Source organism: Aythya fuligula, chromosome 2 (assembly GCF_009819795.1).
Source record: "Aythya fuligula isolate bAytFul2 chromosome 2, bAytFul2.pri, whole genome shotgun sequence".
Lineage (NCBI taxonomy): Eukaryota > Metazoa > Chordata > Aves > Anseriformes > Anatidae > Aythya > Aythya fuligula.
In genome coordinates, this window is record NC_045560.1 from 60875237 (window position 1) to 60896637 (window position 21401).

Below are 21401 nucleotides of genomic sequence, written 5' to 3' on the forward strand. Positions count from 1 at the left end.
ACGTTGAATAGGACAGGAGAATACATGCATATGTATGTCTGTGATTGAATAGTGGTGTTCAATTCCTTAGATTTTGGATGAGTATGTGGATAAATCTCTTCTTAAAAATCACCACAGGTGGAATCAGGCCTGATTAGGTGTTGAAAGGACGTGGCACCCAAAATAACTTCTTCCTCTTTGAAAAATGCAGATGAATATTCTGGCATCCATGGATGTTCAAGAATGCAAGTGATCTCTCAATGATGGGTGTACATTTTATCCCTCTGCTGTTCTCTCATGTTTCCCTTTACCTTGGGGCTGAGCAGTGTAACAAAAGTACTTTGGGGCTTGAAGTAAATCTAGAAAAAAAAAAACATAGGATGCACTGACATAAGGTGTTTTTTTTTTCAGCATATGGCAAATTCTTCCTAGAGAATTAGAATGACTTTTCACAAAGAGAATCTGGTAAAAAGAAACAATTGTCAGTAAAATCTTGTGTGGGAAGATTTTACTTTTGTTCTTGATGTTGGAGATTGGACTGTATTGCCAGTGTTCTGGGCTGCAAATAATTTTATACAGGTTTTAAAATGGGTGAGTGCTTTCTGGAAAAAGGAATGAAATAACCTCCTGCAGAGACTGCTCCAACACGGTTCCTTGGAAGTCCCTCCTTGGGAGGCAGCTGTGTGCTTGGTGCCCTGCTCGGGTTTTTATTCCCCAAGCTGCAGTCTCAGTGCAGGATTTAGGGCAATCTCTCTTCTATCCCTGTTCCCCTGACCCCATTTTTGTTGCTGTTTGTTTGTGTTAGGAGTTGGATGTTGATTTTTCCCTGAGACTACTGTGTACAAGGTGCAAAGGGAATAAACATCTCTTTCCACATCCCCTGCACTGCTCTGAACTCCCCCATCTGCTGCTTCTGTGAAATGTTACATCCCAGGTCCAGGAAAGATCGTTTTGTCAGTAGTCCTTTTCCTGCTAATAGGCTCCCGAGACTACATGGAAAATTCCAACAAGCCCTATTTTGTCATGTACCTAGCAACTCCCAGACGTTGTCAGAGGCTTGTTATCTACTTGCACAGTTCTTGCTTCTGTAAATGGCAAGCATTTGCTTATGCAAAGCCCTTAAAAAAATTTCCAGAAATTTTCTGTGTGTACGAGATTACGAAGCTGGTCGCAAGAAGAAAAACAGGTGCTTGGGGTAGTACTGTGTTTGGACAGAGAGAGACTCAAATATGAGGTCATGTCTTGATTTGTGTTTCAGAGATGCAGTTCAGTCTCAGCTTAAAGGTTTGCATAAAGCTTTTGTCTAACTCGCTGGTTTTCTCCATCTGAATCCCTCGTTGATGACAGAGTTTAATGAAAAATTACTATACTTAGTTTTGTCTGACTGGTTGACTGAACCTTTCTTTTATGCAAATGAAAATTGACGAAAATAAGAGAAATGAAATTTAAATGACTGACAGCCATCCCAACAAAAACAATCAAACAACAGTGGCCAGTCCTTTGGGAAGGCTAGATTTATCCTACTTCAGCATGATCCACACATTTCTAAGGCTTTTGTTATCTTTTTCCTAGCTCTATGGCCCTGGCATTTCTAAGAGTGCTTAAAGAACCCGAGAGTTTCTCAGCTGCATTACATCTTTTCGTGCCCACTGGCTGTCAACATATCCTGATTGATTGCTGCCTGGTGGAATTCACCCAAATTCTGCTAACCAGATCGTAGTGTCTACCTTCTTCATATAAGAAGTGGTCTCTACCTTTGGCTACTAAAACAGGCTGCCAGCAAGCCACTGCTCTGCTGCAGAACAGCACAGGTGATAGGAGGTACTTGATCCTGCATGTGCCCCTCCTGACACAGGCTAAGATGCTGAATTTAATAGCTGCCTTGCACAGGATTTCTGCATAGTTGGCAAAGAGGGAAGGGCATTTCTATATTCAGTTTTAGTCCCCTGGGGGTGGCTTTCTCTGTTACAGCTAAAGAGTTTTGAAAAGGATGAGGTGTGTCCAAGGTTCAGTTTTAGAAAATCTAATCATTTAGAGGAGAGAGGAACAGATTTATGTTGCTTCATGCCAGATAATTCCTTTCAGTCTTCTGAGATATTTCGACTTTAGCTTGTTCTTACACTGTGTTTATACAGGATGTAAAGAAAGACTATTTAGAAAGCACGCCAAAAGCTGGGATAGTGCAGAAGCTCATACTGTTCTCTCTATATCTCTTGTATGAATCTTATGACATCTGTCCAAATGTCTGGTAATTCAAACTTTCAGGAAGAAAGAGCAGGTACTGAATAGATCTTGACTCTTTGCTGTTCTTGATTTAACATAAACCTTCTGGTAGATCTGGATCTAATTCCCATGTGAAAGTTCAAAGAAAATAAATGTCAGTGTGCTTTGCATATCTCTTAGATACAATAAATAAAGAAAACTCATTCCAGATGATCTGAACAAGTAGAGAACATCATAGTCTTAATTTTCAGTTGATCCCAAGAAGACTGTAAATGTCGGGTAGCTACTTGTGTCTGTATCTAATGGAAATGTAAGAACAGATTGTGTAAAGACAGGTTGTTAATACGTACTTCAAAGAACAAATTCTGAAGAGTCTGGGGACCAGTGAAGCAGAAAAGCTACATCCTACCGAGAGACATGGCCATCACTTGTCTGGAAGATCACATTTAGAATCTAGATAAATCTGTATTTATTTTTTGGCAGCACCTTGGCTAACTCAGCTAAAAACTGCTAATGTGCAATTGGATGCAGAGCACGCAGTAATTTCATAACTGTAGCAACTTTTTTTCCCCTCTTTCAAACATTTATGATTTAAGTAAGACAGAAGTTTTCATCCTCAGAGTAGAGGATGTAGGGACATTAACAGCAAGATACGCAAGAATATCACTTGGTGGTTTCTGAGAAAAACTCTCCCTCACAGCTTTGAAGGATAGGGAACAGGGGAAATTTGCTGATACTTTGTTGTCATAAATTGTATTAAATTCCAATAGATTTTCTTCAGTGAATATTAATAAGCAGAAAAATGTAAGAAGGATTTTCTAGTGCAAGGTTATCTTGATTGAAGATCATTTTATCAAACCTTGGTACACTTAGTTAGCTTCATCTGTTTTTCTAGACAAGTAAATAAGCTAAAGATGCATATTTTTTTCATTATTTCTGTACTATTTATGCTGAAGGTAGGAGAACAGATGTGGTGTCATGGATTGTGCATTTACACAAAGATTTCATTTTGCTCACGTGTTCTAATAAAAACTATGAAAATGTCAAGATGGCCAAAGCATGAAATAATACAGTTAAAAGAAAATTAGCACACAGGGTAGCACAACTGACTTAAAATTGGTATGTGGTTTGTCTTTTTTTGCCTCTTAATATGAGTGCAGACATCCAACTCACATGTAGGTGCCTTCTTTGTACAGGTTAATCCTATCTTCTTGTGTCTTTTATTGTAATTCAGAATAATAATTGAGAGTATAATTGTGCTTGCAGGTTGGTCAGGACAAAGGAAACTGCTCTTTTCACAGAAACCGCAGTCCTTGTGTTGTTCCTCAAGAGAATGAAAATATTTTCCACACAATATTTGCTTTTTTCACAAAGTCTGGCAGAAAAGTATTGGTAAGTCCACCCATGACAAATTTAAACATACAGTGCATATTACAAAAGGTTTTGCAAAGATCAGCATGAAGAACTCTAGCATTAAGTTGACTAGAGCAGCTGCTATATATAAGCTAATACTGATGTGGGGGGATACCTAGTTATGTTTGGGATATCTAGTGATTTTAATTATCTGATTTTTAAATAGGTAGAAGGAAGGGGAGGTATCTGAAGTGGCAGAGTGCAACTGGAACAAGGGCTCTGGTTACCCATACTTTGCTGAAGGCAGGTGGGACTGCAGGGCCCTGTGCCATGCTCAGAGCCTGCCTTGGATCTTAGATGCTACAATTAATCTGCCTTGCTTTCATGCAGGTTTTGATACCTAGCTGTCTTCAGTCTTGAAAGCTGCTGCAATTTCAGTGCAGGAGACCTGGGTTTTAGCAGCTTATCATGCCTCTTTTAGTCATAGAATCATAGAATATTCCGAGTGTGAAGGGACCCACAAGGATCATTGAGTCCAGTCAGCCGGAGTGTTTGCAGTCACACAGTTTTCAGTGATTTCCTCCTTTGCCTAACAGCTTTTTCCATATTTTCTGTAGGACTGTGAAAGACCAGGCAGGTCCTGCTTGATTATACACTGCAACTTAAGTTCACTAGCAAAAGCAGAGTCTTGTGATATAAGTATTTACACGCTGCTGAACACAGAAATACTGAAGAAGGTATGTGTTTCCTTCATTGTTTGTCTTAAATACCAACTCAAGTATGCTTATGTGCATCAGCAGACTCGAGATATGCATTCCTCTTTCTGTTTACTAGTGTGTTATAAAAAAAAATATCACAGTGTCAAAGAATACAGATCTATTTATCAACAGTGTGCATGGAGGTGTTAATCCTAGTTCTTAGCCATTACCCATTATGACAGAAATAAATTAAGTTCAGAAATTTATACATTGAGAAACAACAAATGAGGTCCTTAATTGTATGCATGGTGTTAAGGCTAGGGAATTCTGAAAGTTGAATTGATTTCTGAAAGTTATCATTCTGAAAAACGAGAAGTAGACTAAGTGCATGTAAACTGTGACAAACTATCTATCATTCCCTCTGTGTAAACAGCGATGTGGCATTTTTTTTGTAATTTTTTTACTTCAAATGATTATTATTCAAAGAAGATGCATCATAACCATATTAATGCTGAGCTTGATGTTTGTGACAAGAAACAAATGGTTGCAAGTTGATTCCTGTCTTCTGTGAAGCCACTGAATGAAATAGCAAATCTTTAAAATTGCTAGTGATGTACTACATTGGCCCTGTTTTCCTATACTTAGAAAAATGCTGAATATGTAGTTATGGCAAGATGTTGTGAGATTATTAGCATACAAAAGTATCAGAGGAGAAAGCTGATAATATGAACCTACGAAAGTAAACCTGTCTTTGATAGCAGCTGGATTAAAAGCATTGGAGGGACTCCTTATTAGAGAGCAGTTTCTAAAGCAATACATAGCTCTGAGTTTTTCTAGCTGAAACCAACCATGTCTTCTGATTTTTGTCCATATTTGAAAGCAGAAGATAGAAGAAAGGCGAGAAGTTTCAGGTATTTGTTAGCATGTAGCGTGGAAAATGTGCTTCTGGGGAGTTCAGTCCTAGGAATAGCCAGGATTCATTCCACCTTTAAAAGACATACAAAGCTTACCCATGTTTTTTGGATCAGTATCACCAACACGTGCCATTTGCTACCTATCATTTACCCTCCCCAGGGTGAACAGCATTTGAATGACTAACCTATGAATTAAAATATTTTTTTGAATGTGTCTGCTAAAATTCAATGAGTAAAATATAAGAGAAACATATATTAATATGGGGAGATATACATTGAATATTTAAGGTATTTGCAGTGCAGAAATTCAAATAATTAAGTAGTTTTCCTCTTGGGTTATATTTGAGTCTATCCCAGCTTTCATGTATGTTTTTCCTGTTCATTTGAAAAACAAATAGAACTTTTGTTTGGTGGTTAATATTGAACTTGTCTGTAGTAATTACAATGTTCTGTCTTTTGCTTTTGTGGTAAAAATGGAAAACAAACAAACAAAAAAACAACAGCCAAATATGTATGATGTGTTTAAAGTTCAAATATGAGTGTTATGTTTAAAGTCCAATATACCTCATTTTATTCTAACCTGACATAATGTGCTTTGTTTTTTTCTGTCTATAACTGTACTTAACTCTCAACTCAACCTATGCTGCATGTTATCTCTATGTATTTATCACACCGGAAAATATTTGATGTTTTTCTTTTGAGGTCTCTTGGTGGTCCCCTCCACCCCACCCCAAATGCAGTTCTTCTTGTTCTTTCTTTTCAGGACAGTTCATCAGTCATTCAGTTTGTCACAAGGGCAAGGGTGCAGGTGGACCCTGACCTCAGGGTTGTAGAGGTGCCCAATGGGAGTCCAGAAGAAAAGCCAGTAAGTAAATGAGCCTGGAGAGAAAGGTTTTCTGATTCCAGTGGGCTGGGTATCATTAACAGCACTATGCAAACTGGAATTTGCATCTGGGCACGGGCTTGGCTAACCAGTGAGAGTGCCCAGATTTTGTCTGGATAGACTAACAGTGCAGCTAACCTTGCCTCTGTGGTTTTGTTCACTGTGATAACCATGATATTGTGAATGATGTTACATGGGGTAAGAGAATCTGTGTTGTACTAGCCAAAATTGTAATAGCCTGTGAGGAATTTGTGCCAAAATTAGGTTTAACTTCCTGCTCTGAGGTTGACATGTGCTTTAATCTAATTCAGATTTTTACTGAAAAACTACTACAGTCTTAAAACCCCAGCAAAGCTTTTTCAGATGTGCCAATAGAAAATATTTAGAAGTGTTAATGATATTTTGGTCCCACCTCTCAGTTATCCTCTTATTCTCTGTGACTGTCATCACTACCAACTCATACAACCATTCTCTCATAGGCTTCATTTCAGTGAGTCCTGTTGAGGTTTTAGTATGAGAATACTGAGTTCAAACCACTTTTGAAAGAAACTGACATGCTGTGTTAGAGCACTCATCTAGGAGATCCTGGATTTTAAACACCAAAGGCAAAGAAAGAATTGAGCCTGCATATTACTACGTTCAGTCTGAAATCAGAGACACTGCTACAGTGACCACTTTCACCATCATCATGTCTGCAACCCTAGATTTTTTCACATTTATTTTTTTAACCTTTGATTTTATTAGAACTGTCAGAGGGGAATAAAAGTCTTTTATATAACAGGACCCCATTTTCCCTTTCTGTTTTTTTTTTTTTTTTTTTTTTTTTTGTCAGGTTTCTGGATCATTCTAAAGAACACTGAAAAAAATAGGCTTGGCAGCTGACCTGAAAAATATATCTAGCCTTCCCTGGGAATGTGCCTTATAAATGACCTGCAGCCTTGACTGCTAATGCATTGCTAGATATCTCTTTAGTTCTGCAGCTAGCACAATCTTGAAAATTTATGGCAAAACTTCATTAGTGACTGAGTTAACACTTGACTGTGATACCCATGCACCCGTTGAAGTAGGAGAAACCAAGATGTCTCTGCCAGATATTTTGATTTGTAAATGATTTTGGAATGTCAAAATGATAACTGCAGTGTCAAATGTGTGGGATTGCTATTTAATGTTCAATATTTAGAAATGCTTTTATCCAGGAATGCAAGCTCTGCTGTATGTTGTTGTTATCTAATGCTTGGAGGAAAACAATATAAACCACAACATTGTCCTTTTCCTGTTCCTGGAAAGCCTTTCATCAAGCCTTGAGTTGCAATGATTATGAAGTATGCTGTATGTGCTGGGAAGCTAGATGAATCTTCACGTGTGTGTGTGATTCTGTGTGTGATTCACACAAGAGCTTGCTCCTAGTTCCTGGGAAGCCCAAGCTGTAAAGGAGCATGCTTGAGATCTTGTAGCCATGTAACATCAATTTGTAATTTAAAGTCTTTTCTAATGTGAGTGCTATTTGCTTTCTCCTTTATGCTATTTCCATATGTCTGTTGGCTTTTCTATTGCTGTATGTTTTGCATACAGTCATGTTAAGGGAAAAAATTTACACATGTGGTTTGGCTCAAGGTATTCATTTTTTTCCCTGCTCTTTTTTCTTGTGGAATGCAGAAGGGAGCAATACTTGTTGCAAGCCACAGCTATTCCACTGGAAGCAGAAACAGGAGAGAGAAAATGTCTTTGTTCATATTCCTCCCTTCCTTTTTAAAATCCCATTATGTTTTCTTTTCATTGACCACAGACTGCTGTACCATGTCCATTTGGATAGTAGTTCCTTCTGAACAATTGTGCATAGATTTACTTTAAGTCTGTTCATGAAAGTGTTCCGTAACAGTGAAACACATTCTCTTAGAGACTTTATCATGGTAAATTTGAAAAGGTCTCTCTGCTGTCTACAACTAAACATAGACTTATTAAACCTATTTAATCTGTCCTTTAGAACAAGCTGCCCTTACTTCACTGGGCACTTTTACAATTTAGTGTATAATACCAGAGTGCAAAATATCTATATAGAAGACACAATGAGAAGGATGATAGAAGGAGATGCTAGTGTAAGAAGTACCAGTGGTGGCAGGACCACCCATATAAATATCAGCATTGTCATGAACTCCAGTACCCTATTTTTAAGGGAGATGCAAAAGCTTATGTAAATATCTGTAAGTTGGGTACCAGGCAGTCTTTGAAATGAAATGTTCAGAAATAATTTCTGTGGATTTGGTTTGATGTGATTTGGGATAATTTATTTTCTCTCTTTGTTTACATTAGACTACTTAAACTCATACTGGATAAGTCACATGAAGGTGAACAGAGTACATAATACAGTTGTATTAACACAAATATACATGTACATGTATATTGGCTGAAACTGATGCATGACGTGTTCAGGAGACACGCTTTCTTTTCTTAAGCATTTGGGTTTCCATGAAGGTTTGGCTCTCTTCTTCTGTGCATGTGAGGCAAAACCAACGATAAGTTCCATGAGACCACAGTGGTCAAATACCAGATGTGCAAATATATTTTACAGAAAACAGCAAAAACAAAAAATGATAAAATAAAAGTTTATTGCATGAAGATCTACAGGGTGTTCTGAGAGGTCTTTATATGCATAAATATATATGCAGAGTGATTTAAAGGCATATTTCCAAGCATTAGCTGGTAGGCAGCTTTAGCTGTCTACCTGAGACTGAACTTGGAAGACTCCTACCATTGGCCTGTTACCCATGTTGGGGTCAGAAGGAGCAGGCTGTGGTACTCTGCCTGAACCTGGATGGGATATCCCAGCCTTTTTTAAAGCACGTGGAAATACCTCTTCTTCTCAGCAATCCCAATCCACTACCCTCACCCCCTTGCCTTTTAGACGTACTGAGCATTTTAGGCACCTGTTCTCTCCAGCTTACCTTTGAGATGGATAGAGCTTCCTCCTACCTAGCCTGGCTGAAGCCAGATGTGAGCCTTTTCCAGAAGCTGCGAAGCCCCCTTTCTAGCAGGTCATTTGCAGCCCTTTTGTTTTCACTGGGCTTGGTTTTTGTTTTCTTGTTTTACCTTTCCATCTGTTACTGTAACAATCCCTTTAGAGATTGTTTTGGCTTTACTGTGCAGTCTAGCAGGTTGAAACACAGAGTTGAGTAAAGGAACAGAACTATACAGAAAAACAACATACAGAAAATTTCATGGTGTTAGACACAAACAGGTAGAAAGGATACTTCAGGTCTGTATTCCTCAAGAGCTTCCAAGTTTTTTGTTAGTAAATGTAAATATTTATAGATAACAAATACTATAGATATGATGTGCATATACACATATGGATGGGTGTGTGTGAGAATTATATCTTTACTGGAAGTCCCCTCAAGTATAATGGCACTTGAATAGACTAGTCTGGCAGCAGTGCAGCGTGGTTTGAAACACCAGAAATATTTTGGGTGATAACAGAAATAAAACAGTGTTTTTGATAAACTGAGGCCTTTCCTGGTTCTGGGCTTCGTGATACAAACACATAAAATTCAAGTAGTGTGATAAGTTAAGCAAAAAAGAAATGCTTTTTAGGAGGGAGAAAGGAACATTTTACAATTACTCATTTCTAACCAAATTTTGCTGAGTTATGTTTCTTGTCTTCCTGACTCCCAGTGCAACAACATGCTCCTATTCTGCTAAGGGCTTAAGCGTAGTATGAGCTTCAGGTATTTGTGGATTTCCTGCTCAGTTAGGTTGTAAAGCTCTTGCCTACATGCTTCACTGAAATAAGTGAAGCATTCTGATCCTTTTTGATTTATTCACTAAGACTATCAGAATATAACAAGTGATTGGCACCGGTAGAAGATGCCCTTGTCCATACACATCCAACCTTTCAGAAGTCGCTGGTAGGGTACAGTTCTCCATTAATTTACAGCAGGGCAATTATATTGTGTAAAACTTGATTAACACTTGAGCTACAGCTAAAAGTACAGCTAAAAGGCAGGCTAAGCTGCCTCCCAGGCTTTCCTGCTTTCAGATCCCACTAATACAGCGTGAAATGCAAATGATAAATATGAAACTAAAACTCCTCATACATTGCCAAGACAACTGTGTTTTTTTGTGGCCTTTCCCTCATGTTTGGTCAGAGGCTGAAAACAAGCCTACAATCCACTCCATATTTTATGGCTGTTGCATGTACTTTCTCCAAACCAGGCAGCTACTGCCCCTACTGCCCTCTCTCAGATGCTTTCTCACACACAACCCCTTATCTTCTGCATCAGTCCCTGTTATCACTCCCATCTTCTCCACAAGTCATGGCTGTGGGATGTGCACTGGGCTGGGCACTGCCTTGTGCTCCCTGCCCTGTTGGCTGCCCCACAGGGGCTGTGCTGCTGGAGTGGCTGGGATGAGGAGGCCAGGTTTGCCCAAGGCTTGCTTTCAGAGGCTTTGCAACAGTCCACAGGTCCAATGCCAGGCAGTGGCTTGTGCATTTCTTTTTGGTGACATCACCCTCTCTGCCTTCAATCTCCTCCTCTCCAGGATGACTTGCTTCCCTCCCTTCCACCACTTTTTGTACTGATTCTTCCCTGACACTTCCAACGTGTGATGAACACAAACCAGATGCTTCCGGTCTGGTTTGTTTGGGGCTTGGTTGGTTGGTTGGCTTTGTTCATTTTTGGTTTTGTGGTGTTTTTTGGCTGCTTTGTTTTGTTTGCTTCTTCAGCAAAGCTCATTGCTGTGACTGCATATTAATGCAGGCAGTTTTTGATGGCTTGAGAGGGATAAGGACATTAAAATGCGTGACATCTTTGCTCCTTTCCAAACCACAAAGCCATGAACAGGGTATTTTTCGTGCCTGTCAGTTGGTTCCAGACTGCAAGAAGGCAAACTGATAAGAAGCTGTTGTTACTCTCTACTCTCTCAGTTACGATAGCTTGATCTGTGACTGCATAAGACAGAGCCAAGAGATTCTAGCCAGTGCACTGCAAACCCCAGATGTGGGGCTTTTGCTATAGAGATGATGTATGATTTGCTCGTTGCAGCTCTTACTGTCTCTTTTGGCAGCACAAGGTACAGGTCTACTGTGCTAGAGGTTATGTTATGTTAACATTTACTCTTCGAGTAGTGAAGACACCACCTCATCTTGCATCCAGTGACTGTTTAAGAGGTCTCCTTTCACTGAAGATGACAGTGTCTAATGTGTTAGAAGTTTATTGTTTTTTTTTTTTGTTGTTTGTTTGTTTGTTTTCTTTTAGTGTCCTAAAGGAAAATAACATTATTGCCTTATTATCTAAGAAATAGTCATCTGACTTGTCTCTGCAAGATGGATGCTAACCATAGCCTCCGTGACAAATGGACTGCCACATCAGATCATCTTTACAAGCTGGCTCAGAAATAGGGAGAAGGCACAAGACTCGTCTTTGATCTCTCTGTCTGGTATTTCCCTTACATGAGTCTTGGCTCTGAGGGAGACTCTGCTGCCTAGGAAACTTTCTCTGTTCAGTAAGATATCTTAAAAAGCTTGACAAAGGCTTTGTGCTGATGTATGAAATGCTAAAATGATTCTTTTTCTCAGAGAGCTGGTCCATGTTTGAGAGCTATTTTGAGCATTGCAGTACTGGTTATAGGAACATGTTTGGAAAATGCTATCTATGTATAGTAGCATTCCTGTCTATTTGTTGTTTTCATTTCTTGTTGTCATCAAATACCTGACAATATCTCATTGACAGAAAAAACAGTGAATGTGAATCAGCTGTATTGAAATTCCTCCACCAGGAAAGTTGTGGTCTTAATCCACGTTAGTCTGTGAAACTGAGATGAAGTATCTTTATGAGTACTTCTTTATGGGAGCACCATGACAAAATGTAGCCTAATCCATTTGTTTCTGTCACACCTGTGCCTTTAATTTTTGTGGGTGTTTGCTGAAGCTGGGTATGCTTATGGAAACAGAGAAATGTCTGTTAGAAGGACCTCTGAGGGGCCATCTTCTCCCATTTCCCCTTCAAACCAGGACTGTTGCCCACAGCAGCTCAGGATCCCCATGGCTTTGCCTGAACCTTCGAAACCTACAAGGATGGAGAACCCAGAGCCTTGTTGTGGCCTCTTCCAACTTGGGGTTGCATAACTGTGTCTGACTCTAACTCCTGGATTTTCATGTGCTTTTAGCTATTTTTTTGTTTTGTTTTGTTTAAAAGATTGATTTAATGATTCCTATCTGTGAAAGGGTTTGGATGTTATTTAGCAAAGATGAGGTTTGTGAAGGAGGGAGGAAAACTCACTACGTTACCTTCCAAAGCAAATCAAACCAAAGCCAGATAAAGCAAACGTGTACTACCTTTAAAAAAGATTGCCTCTCTGCATTTGTTGGATATTAAATTGCAAAATTTAACAAAGAAATAGCGAGCACTGAAGAGAACTCTTTTTGAGTTTTCCACTGAGGAGCTGATTTTGATTGAAACAAGAGACTGGAAATTCACAAAGTGTATACATTTGGTATAATCTGCTCCCATTTTCTTCTTAGAGCAGGCAGTTAAGGAGAGCACTTTGTAGGACGTGTTTCCCTGTCATACATGCTGTACAAAAAGAGAGAAGAGAACAGCAGGGGACTCCTCTTTGCATTCGCAGAAGAACTCATGATTATACGTGCCCTTCTATCTTTCCTACAATGCATCTTGTGAAGCACAGCAGGGACTATTCAATTAACTATTCAATAGGGATATATGCAAGTTGTCCCATTTTTTCTGTGAAAAAAGTTAACACGCTTAGCATACATGAGTGTTTCATGTGAAGCATTGGGGTGTTTTGTGGGGCTGGGAACACCAAAATTATGATAATTAAGGCAGACCCTGCAAGGTGTCAAGTCAATCCCTGCCACTCCAGGGCTTGCTGTTTTTCATGCAAAACTTTGTGCACTTTTGGTGGCTCAGCACCAGAAAAAACTCAGTGCCTGGAATGGGATGGAAGAGCTGGAAGAATAAGGGTTGTTTTGGAGAAGGCTCTGATATCCTTTGAATTAAGCACATGGCTACTCAAATTCCACTTGAAAGCTTTAAATCCCTGCAAAAAAATAGACAGAAAGCATGAAATTAAGGGCACATTCCATATTTGTTTGACAGATGAAATATGATCGGTGAGGCCACCATCCAATATATTTAATAAGATGAGTACAAGAGAAAACAATGCAAGTTCCAATCATAAAAATATCTTTTTCTAATTGCTTTGTAGGTGGTCTTTGAGGCTCTACACAATCTGGAGCCTCGTGGGTATGTTGTCGGATGGATCATTGCCATCAGTTTGCTGGTGGGAATTCTCATCTTCCTGTTGCTGGCTGTGCTGTTATGGAAGGTAAGGTAACAGATGCAGCGTAAACACTGAGGCTAGTCCTAGGAAAAAAGCTCGAATTTGTCCATGCATTTAATATCCATTTGCTTTTGGAACTGAATAATTGTCCACTCCATTACCGAAGTTGTCTGCCAGCAAAAATACTTTCATATCGAGGCTTTTGTGAGGGACAGGGATAAACTCCTCGTGTAGAGAAGTGGAAAAGTGGATTCTTTGAGGCTTGAATATTAAAACTTAAAACCTCCGCTACAGTTTCAAAATGGAGGAGGATTCCTCTAGAAACCTGCTGTTATCTAGCACTCAGATATATGGTACATCTCCATGGTTTTCTGATGACTGAGGCACACTGATTTCAACAGGGTTTCCTGAAAATCAGGTCAGTTTTGCTTTACCAGCTAAAACATTGGGTTCATGCCTAGCGAGAACCACTTTGTAGCTGCTGCTTTCAAGAGGTAAAGGCCTGGGGGAGAGCAGCATCTAAGAATAATTCTTTTAGATTTCTCAGAGAAAGAGTTCCAGATGAGTAAAATGCATTACCAGAGCAAAAAATGCCAGGACCTGTTAAAGCCAACCTTCACACAATCTCTGATAAGATATAATTCTTGTACCCAGACACAGTTACATGGCAAAGCTGGGCCGATGCTGACACTCAGCAACAGCCATCTGGTGTGGAAAGTATAAAGGCTAAGGAGCTTTGAGTGTTTTCATTCCTCAGTTCCGTCTTACCAACCCATAAATTTAAAAGGTCATGGTCAAGGTCAGGGACTGTCTTTGAGAGAAGTAAATCTTGAACACACACATGGGAACAAGTCCAACCCTAGTTTGCTTCCCGTGGCGGAGGTCCAGGAGCCCAGTTCACACTGTTGTGCAGCATGTGTGCTGCAGGCTTTGCTCACTGGCTGTGTTGAGACTGTAGGTTGCAGCCACAGTGGGCTGAAAAGGATATGTCACTGCAGGTGGCAAGGCTGTAAAACAGATTTACAGACCTGGGCCAAAAACTAGCAATGAGATTCTAGCTGTAGATTATACAAATATTTGTATAGCTGTTATAGGTTATACATCTACTTCATAGATTATTTAGATTTTACATGGATTATAAATTTTAAACATTATGTAGTCAGTTTTGAAGATTTTTTAAACATATACTGGCCAGGTCAAAATAGAGCATGATTTACAATAGGCTCTAGGCTCCAGAATATCTTGTAATTTCTATTTTTCTGGAACATGGGAAAAGCTTTTGCTTTCTATGGCAGAAAGCAGGAAAAAAAAAAAAAAAAGAAAGAAAAGAAAAGGAAAAAAAAGAAAGAAAACCACAAAATTGTGCAGTTATGATGGCAGAACAATCATGAGAATGGAAAAAGGTGCATTTCCTCAAGGTATAAAGGCACTTGGTGAACTGTTTGAAAATGTGCAAGGTGAGAAGAATAGCACCTTTCACCATGAGTCTTCATAAGAATCTAACACAAGTTGGCTTGTTGGTCTGTACTAGAATTTATGCACTTCTCTGTTCTTTGGCATCATCTTGAGACTTGAGCCCTTTTGAATGTTATCAGGATTGTTCAAATACTCATGAAGATGCTGACATTTTGCTTCATGAAAGCTTTTTTTCGTGAAAGTTCTGAGTGAAAAGAATAAATAACTACAATTAATTCTAGGCTTATACAGCCCTTTCTGGATGCAGATGTTAAAATGGTGTAGCATAGCAAGGTGAGATGACATACCCAGAGTCCTATGGCAGAGGTGGCAGTGAAAGCCAGGCTTCATCAGTTGCACTCCACTGAGTTGCATGATTGCTTAAATAGCCAATAACTCACGGTTTTCTTTTAAAGAAAAGTGATTAAATGTGTGTAGCTGCTAGTATCAGCCAGTGTTTTCATTTAAATCTTATTTTGGGTCATAAAAATATAGAAGTAATACTTAGCACTCACTGGTTTCTATATTTATTGATGTTACTGGCAATATTAAACTTGTCTGAGATAAAACTGACATGGGAAAGTTGCAATCCTACAGAAGAATCTTAATTGTCTGATTGTAAATATTTGTTAGACGAAATTGGCAAAGTATATCCAACAGTCATGCCTAAATTTCATGTTTGAAAAAGGCCAAGAAGTTGCAATGGAAAGTTTTTTTTTCTATTTTTTTTCTTTTTTTTTTTCTTTAATTGTGGAGTGAAAGAACAGCGGTGAATTAGGTGGAGTTTGGGGCATTTTTAGGACGAGTACAAATTAAATTTCATATTTATTAAGAAACTAACTAGAGCTTGGCTGTGGTCCTGGAAGGTAACAGGTCGCAAAAAACAAAGTAGGAACTGTAGCAAACCCATCATTGGGGAACTGAGTGCCAGCAGCAGCGCCCGTGTCTCAGCTTGGCGTGGAAGGTACCTTCTTGTTGTGTGGTCGATTCTGCCTTGAGTGTTGCAACACAACAGGCAAGTCCTTCAACACAACAGCATTTCACAGATGGAGTGAGGAGCTACTTGCAATTGCAAAAAATACTGCAGTACATGTAAACATTTCATGTTACATACTGCTTGAATTAATGGTGTTAGCAGGAATGAGCTCTCAGGGAAATTCCAGCCCTAAATCCTACTATGAATCAAAATAAAGTTATTGTGCATACCATAAGATGAGGATGGTAATTGTTTCATTATTTGTAGATCTAAAATTGCCCAGCTTAGGGGCCCAAGTCAATGTAAGTGATATTAAAGGCCTGGTTATTTCACTTCAGTGAAAGCTTATTTATTTACATGCAAGACAACAGCCATGTTTATACACACATAACAAGCTTTTTAGCATGATCTTGATTAGTTTTTGACTGGCTTTGCTTCTCTGCTCATTTATTTTAGTACTTCATGTAGACACCACATTTCCTCAGGTTTAAATGCAAACAGATTCAGAGGGGGTGAAGCAGCATTTCCCTGACTTCCATGAGGTGCCATGCATAATGCAGACTGTCAGAAGTTCCCCCCCTTTTTTTTTTTTTTTTTTTTTCTTTTTTTTTTTTTTTTATATTTTTTTGGATAGGCCAATTTTACCCCCAACATTTTTGATTGTTCATATGTTGTTCATCTGCTCTGGATGCCTCTGCACAGGTGTCTGTGGGGACATGTGCCTGCTCTTGCTGGTTTGTCCACTGCACAGCTCACACTCCATGCTTGTGCCTTGCCCATGGTCTCCCATACACAGGAGGAAATGGAGGGGCTCTCATGCTAATGTCTACAGTAATAAATTTAGCTTTTTACCCACTGAGATTGGCTTGCACCTTTTTGGTGGCCTCCAGATGCTTGTGGAGAGTGGAGCAGGGGAGGAGGCTGCTTTGCTTCAGCCCAACTGTGCCTGTGCTGGTTGAGCTCATGGTTTCATAAGCACTGGCAGCAGTTCAGGAAGGAAAAAGGTGGTCATGGCTGGATTATTCTGGGGAGTGCTCTCCCATGCACAGTCCCTTCAGCTGCCAGGCTGCAACCATGCTTGGGTGCAAGGTCCTGTTCAGGTGTGGTGGATTTATGCATACATAAACCAGGGGAAAATTGACATACACTGCGAATGAAAAACTGAAGTGTAATATAGCACAATAAATATTATATTATCACAGAATCACAGAATTTCTAGGTTGGAAGAGACCTCAAGATCATCTAGTCCAACCTCTGACCTAACACTAACAGTCCTCCACTAAACCATATCCCTAAGCTCTACATTTATTATACCACAATAAATATTCGATTAATTATAGTAGTACTACATTTGAACTAACTTTGATCCTTATTGTTTTAGACTAAGTGCACAGAAATAAAAAAGTGGTTTGTGCTCAGAGGATGTCAAGAAGGGGATGTGTCAGGGGGTGTCAGAATGGATGTTGGGGCAGCTAAGTGGAGCTAATTGTGGAAATGGTTCGCAAAGCAGAGATTTTGCATTCATATTTCTCTGTGACATGTTTAATACAGGAGATGGACTTGTATCTAAAGTTATTTAACTAGACATAAAGTTTATTTCTGAGCTGAGCCTGTCCCTATGGTATCCGAGCTCTGATTTGTATAAAATGAGGTTTGTAGCACTATTCTACAGCTTTTGCGCTCCTGGGGCAAAGAACTGATGTTATGAATGCTATGAATGTCCCTTACATGGTAAGACACTCTTCTCCAAACCTTGGATTTTTGGCAGTATTGCAGACAGGAGAAGACCAAGCAGAATAGCATACACATATGTTGGTTTTTGCTTACCCAGAGGGTTCCTGCCTTTCAGGATCTGCTGCACATAATGTCTATTTGCTCTTTGTCTAAAAAACAAGGGTTTGAAAACTGTCTTTAGCTTTCAGGAGAAATATTGTGAAGACAGTTCTTCAGTTATTGAGGTTACAGTTTGTCCAGGCTTTGAACTGTCTTTTTCTGAATCCCGCTAAGTGCTAGACTTGAAAAATCTTCACTTAAGCAGAGGCTGTCTGCATGGATGGTGCTGTTCTCTAACACTGGTTCAGGGGCAGAAGCTTTGAAATACAAAGTTGTTAGTTTTTTGTTTGTTTAACTTCATATTTCATTTATAATTAAAACAAACAAACAAACAAACAGACGAACCCAAGTATTTTTAGGGTGCATTTGGACATACTGCTTGGAGAAGCCTTTTGACTTTTTCCTGTGACTGTACAAGTGTCTTTGAAGGAACATTTGTATTCCCCTACATGTAGTATTTGTCATTGCCTCACATATTGTTTGAGTGCTTAGAAAATATCTGAAGCAAACCAAAGCTAACTGAAATTCACCTATATAGTGTAAACCACTGATTTCCCCTTTTTAGAAGGAGACACTTTTCCTTACTTAGGGCCTCAAACATTTAAGGCTTTAAATAGTGGGCCAAAACATACATTTCATGATTTTCCAGCGGGGGGGGGGGGGGGGGGGGTGCAAAAAAAGAAAGAAAAAAGTGAAAAACAATCCCCAAACCCTCCACTTATTCTTTGCCAGTGGTTGCTCTGTATCCTGTCTTACAAACCCAAAGGCATTTTCTTTCCCTTTTAGCTACAGCTCAGGTAGCAAAGGCTAATTGCCTTTTCCTAGCCAGTTTGTACAAACTCCCTTTCCTGGTGGCCAGGTTTCGGAATAGTAGCTCTATAATGAAAGATCTATAATGAAATAAAACTTTCTTTTTCTTTTTCTTTTTCTTTTTCTTTTTTTTTTTTTTTTCCCCCACAGAGAAGCATAGGCTCTAAACCTTTTCAGATTTTAGTGTAGAGGAGAAGCTTGGCTTTCTTCTACCTGAGGAAATACGTACACATGTCCTCCCATACTCCCATATAATCTTTCCATGAAAAACCTTTCTTTTTTTTTCTTTTTTTTTTTTTTTCTTTTTTTTTAAAAAAGCACCTCCCAGCTAGGTGCAGCCCAACCATGATCACAGCTGTATAGCATCAAATGTAGGTGGCAGAGCTGGGATCAGAGAAACCTGTTGAAACTGAGTGGTGTTCTGTATCTTTGATGAAAGTTGTGGCACCAGTTCATAACTTGTGTGCTTCTTCTTGTCTGCACATGCAGTTCCAAGAATAAACCAGTATTTACTGTGATGATGCTTTAATTTTAAGAATCGTAATCTTTCAGATAAATAAGGCAGTTGGCTCAACTTGCTGTGAGAGCACTTACCAGGTCTGATGACGGGAAGGGTGGATTTCAAAGTGCAGAAAAGGCTTCCCTGTAGAGATATAGATGCATGCTCCAGCTGCCTAAGTACTCATTAAGGGAGGTCTATATTTCTCCTTTTTGTTTTTCTTTCTCACACTTTCTTCCAAGTTTCCATCCTGCTTTATCCTCTCTCACTTCTCAGATCGTCTCACTTAGAAAAGTGTGAATCTTACCTGTATGAGCTACATACTGTATACCTGTCTCAACCATCCATCAAAAATGCAAAACCTGTAATTCATTCACGTTTTCTGAAATTCCTATTTCTATACGTCTCAAATTGCTGCATTCTATGAAGCATTTTTGATAAACATTTCATTTTGTTGCTATGTCCCACATCTTACCCATTTATGTAGTTCCTTCATGGAAATTGTTAATTTGCTATAGGATGCATAGTCTTATCAGGTGAACTACTTGACTTTTTTGATATTTTAGGCTCACTAGGTCTAGAATTAGGCTTTTTCAGTATTATCCTATTACAATAGTAATAACAGTAAGGAAGTCAGGTGATAATTAGGATCTGTGATTCAAAATCAAACCCATATTATCTCCCAAACATGGATGGATCTTCATTATTTATAGCAGCTAAGAAACCTTGAGGGAGTTGAGCAGTGAAAATGCATGGTTATATGTAGAAATAACAACAATTTCACCAGGCAGAAATTAGGTGGATTGTTTGAGTTTTATGTTCTCAGAGAACAGTCTAAAGTGTGTTTTATTTTGCTTCCTTTTCCTGGACCACACTGAGTATTATTAAATATTTTTAGACACCCCCTACCCGCTTAAGACCAAAAGGGCTTGTATTCAGGCAGCAGTGACTCAAATGTTTGGTTGTGGGGTTTTTGTTTTTTTGTTTGTTTTTGTTTATTTGTGGGTGTTGTTTGTTTTTGTTTATTTGTGGGTGTTGTTTGTTTTTGTTTATTTGTGGGTGTTGTTTGTTTTTGTTTGGGGGGGGTAGTTGTTATTGTCTGTTTGCTTTTCAGTAGATTGCTTGGATGATTTGCAGTGATTTTTGAACTTTGAATATATGTCACAGGAAAAATTGGGTTTGGACAACTTTACTTTTTATTTTTTCTTAGCCAAGTAAATGGTTAATGCTGCTGTTGTAGCCAAAACATTGCCTTCCCCAGTGGGTTTGCTGGCTACCATGTAATATTTGTTCAACACCCTCAAGAGCAAGGCTGGCAACATTTCAGTGGTGGTGTGTGTCCAGTACTTGTGAAATGCCTTTGTTATCTTTCTGGATAAAATGGTCTATGTAAATGTACAACAATAATAATATTGTGGCCGAGCATTCACTCTGGTCCCAGCATCCTCCAAATGGGAGCAGTGCTTGCCAGGACACTTTGGGAACATCACAGCCATTGAAACTAATGTAGCTCTCATCCTGGCACCACAAGAACAAATTGAATCCACTAGCAAGAGAGAGGTCAGGCTGTGGTTCAGAACGTCTTTCTAAAAAGAAAATGATAGCCATCATTTTCAGGAGCCCAAACCAGAAAAAAGAATATGTGTGTAGAATGAAAAATCGCAAATAAGAACCTAAGGTTCCAAGGTTCCCCACTGCTGGAACACAACATGTGTGTTTACTGGAAGCCGTTAGCATCCCTCATACCCAAATGCCAAGAACAGAGAAAATGTGACTTACATAGTCTGAATTCTCTCTTCAAGCTTGGTGTCACAGTGGGAAATGCTGTGTTATGACTTACACCAGCCATAGCCATTTCTTCCTGGTTCAGCTAAACCCATGGAAGTTGTTTATTCTGATAATTATGGGCATAGTACAACTTTCATTCAAATATTTTTGGCAGGTCAAATATATCAAAATACAACTGTAAAGCTATTTTTTATTGATTCCAGAAATAGTCTTTAACAGTTAGTCTCTGGTTTTCAAACAAAGCCAGAAATACTTCATCAGTTTTTCTTTTTTTTTTTTTCTTTGGAGAGGAAATGGAAAATACGGATTGAGATATATCTTAAATTAATTGCACTTTCAGGAATGATATATCTAATTGCTGTCCCGTTCCCTGCTGAAATTTAAGAAATCAATCTATAGTAATTTGTCCAGACATATCTGCAACAGACATTGTGTTCTCTCCAGTTTTTGAGACTGATAATCAGAGATGAACTTTGGATGATGGCTGTGTTCATTCTACGACTTTTTTTTTTTAAATAAACTACTTAGTAAAATTTTGCAATAGGAAAAGATTTTTAAACTATTTGGAAGTGTTTATGGGTTTTAATGTTGGCTAATTTGCTCTTCGATTACACTTAAAAGTATGCTTGCAACATCTGTCATGCAAGTTACTGCACTAAGTTACTATCCTGCAAGAAGTTCCTGCTTTCATTAA

General features: G+C 38.9%; 1 protein-coding gene across 2 annotated transcripts in view; it reads left to right on the forward strand.

Annotated features, from left to right (window-relative positions):
- The window catches only part of ITGA9 (integrin subunit alpha 9), a 216740-nt gene that overhangs the window by 185876 nt on the left and 9463 nt on the right, over positions 1-21401 (forward strand). Inside the window, exons 24-27 of one of the 2 annotated variants that reach the window (XM_032180886.1) lie at positions 3469-3594; positions 4173-4292; positions 5931-6032; positions 11343-13321. In XM_032180886.1, coding sequence (XP_032036777.1) covers positions 3469-3594; positions 4173-4292; positions 5931-6032; positions 11343-11348 — 354 coding nt within the window. In that variant the 3' untranslated portion in view covers positions 11349-13321. Of the gene's footprint in view, positions 1-3468; positions 3595-4172; positions 4293-5930; positions 6033-11342; positions 13392-21401 lie in introns of those variants that run through there. The other variant, XM_032180885.1, reaches the window with a different exon arrangement.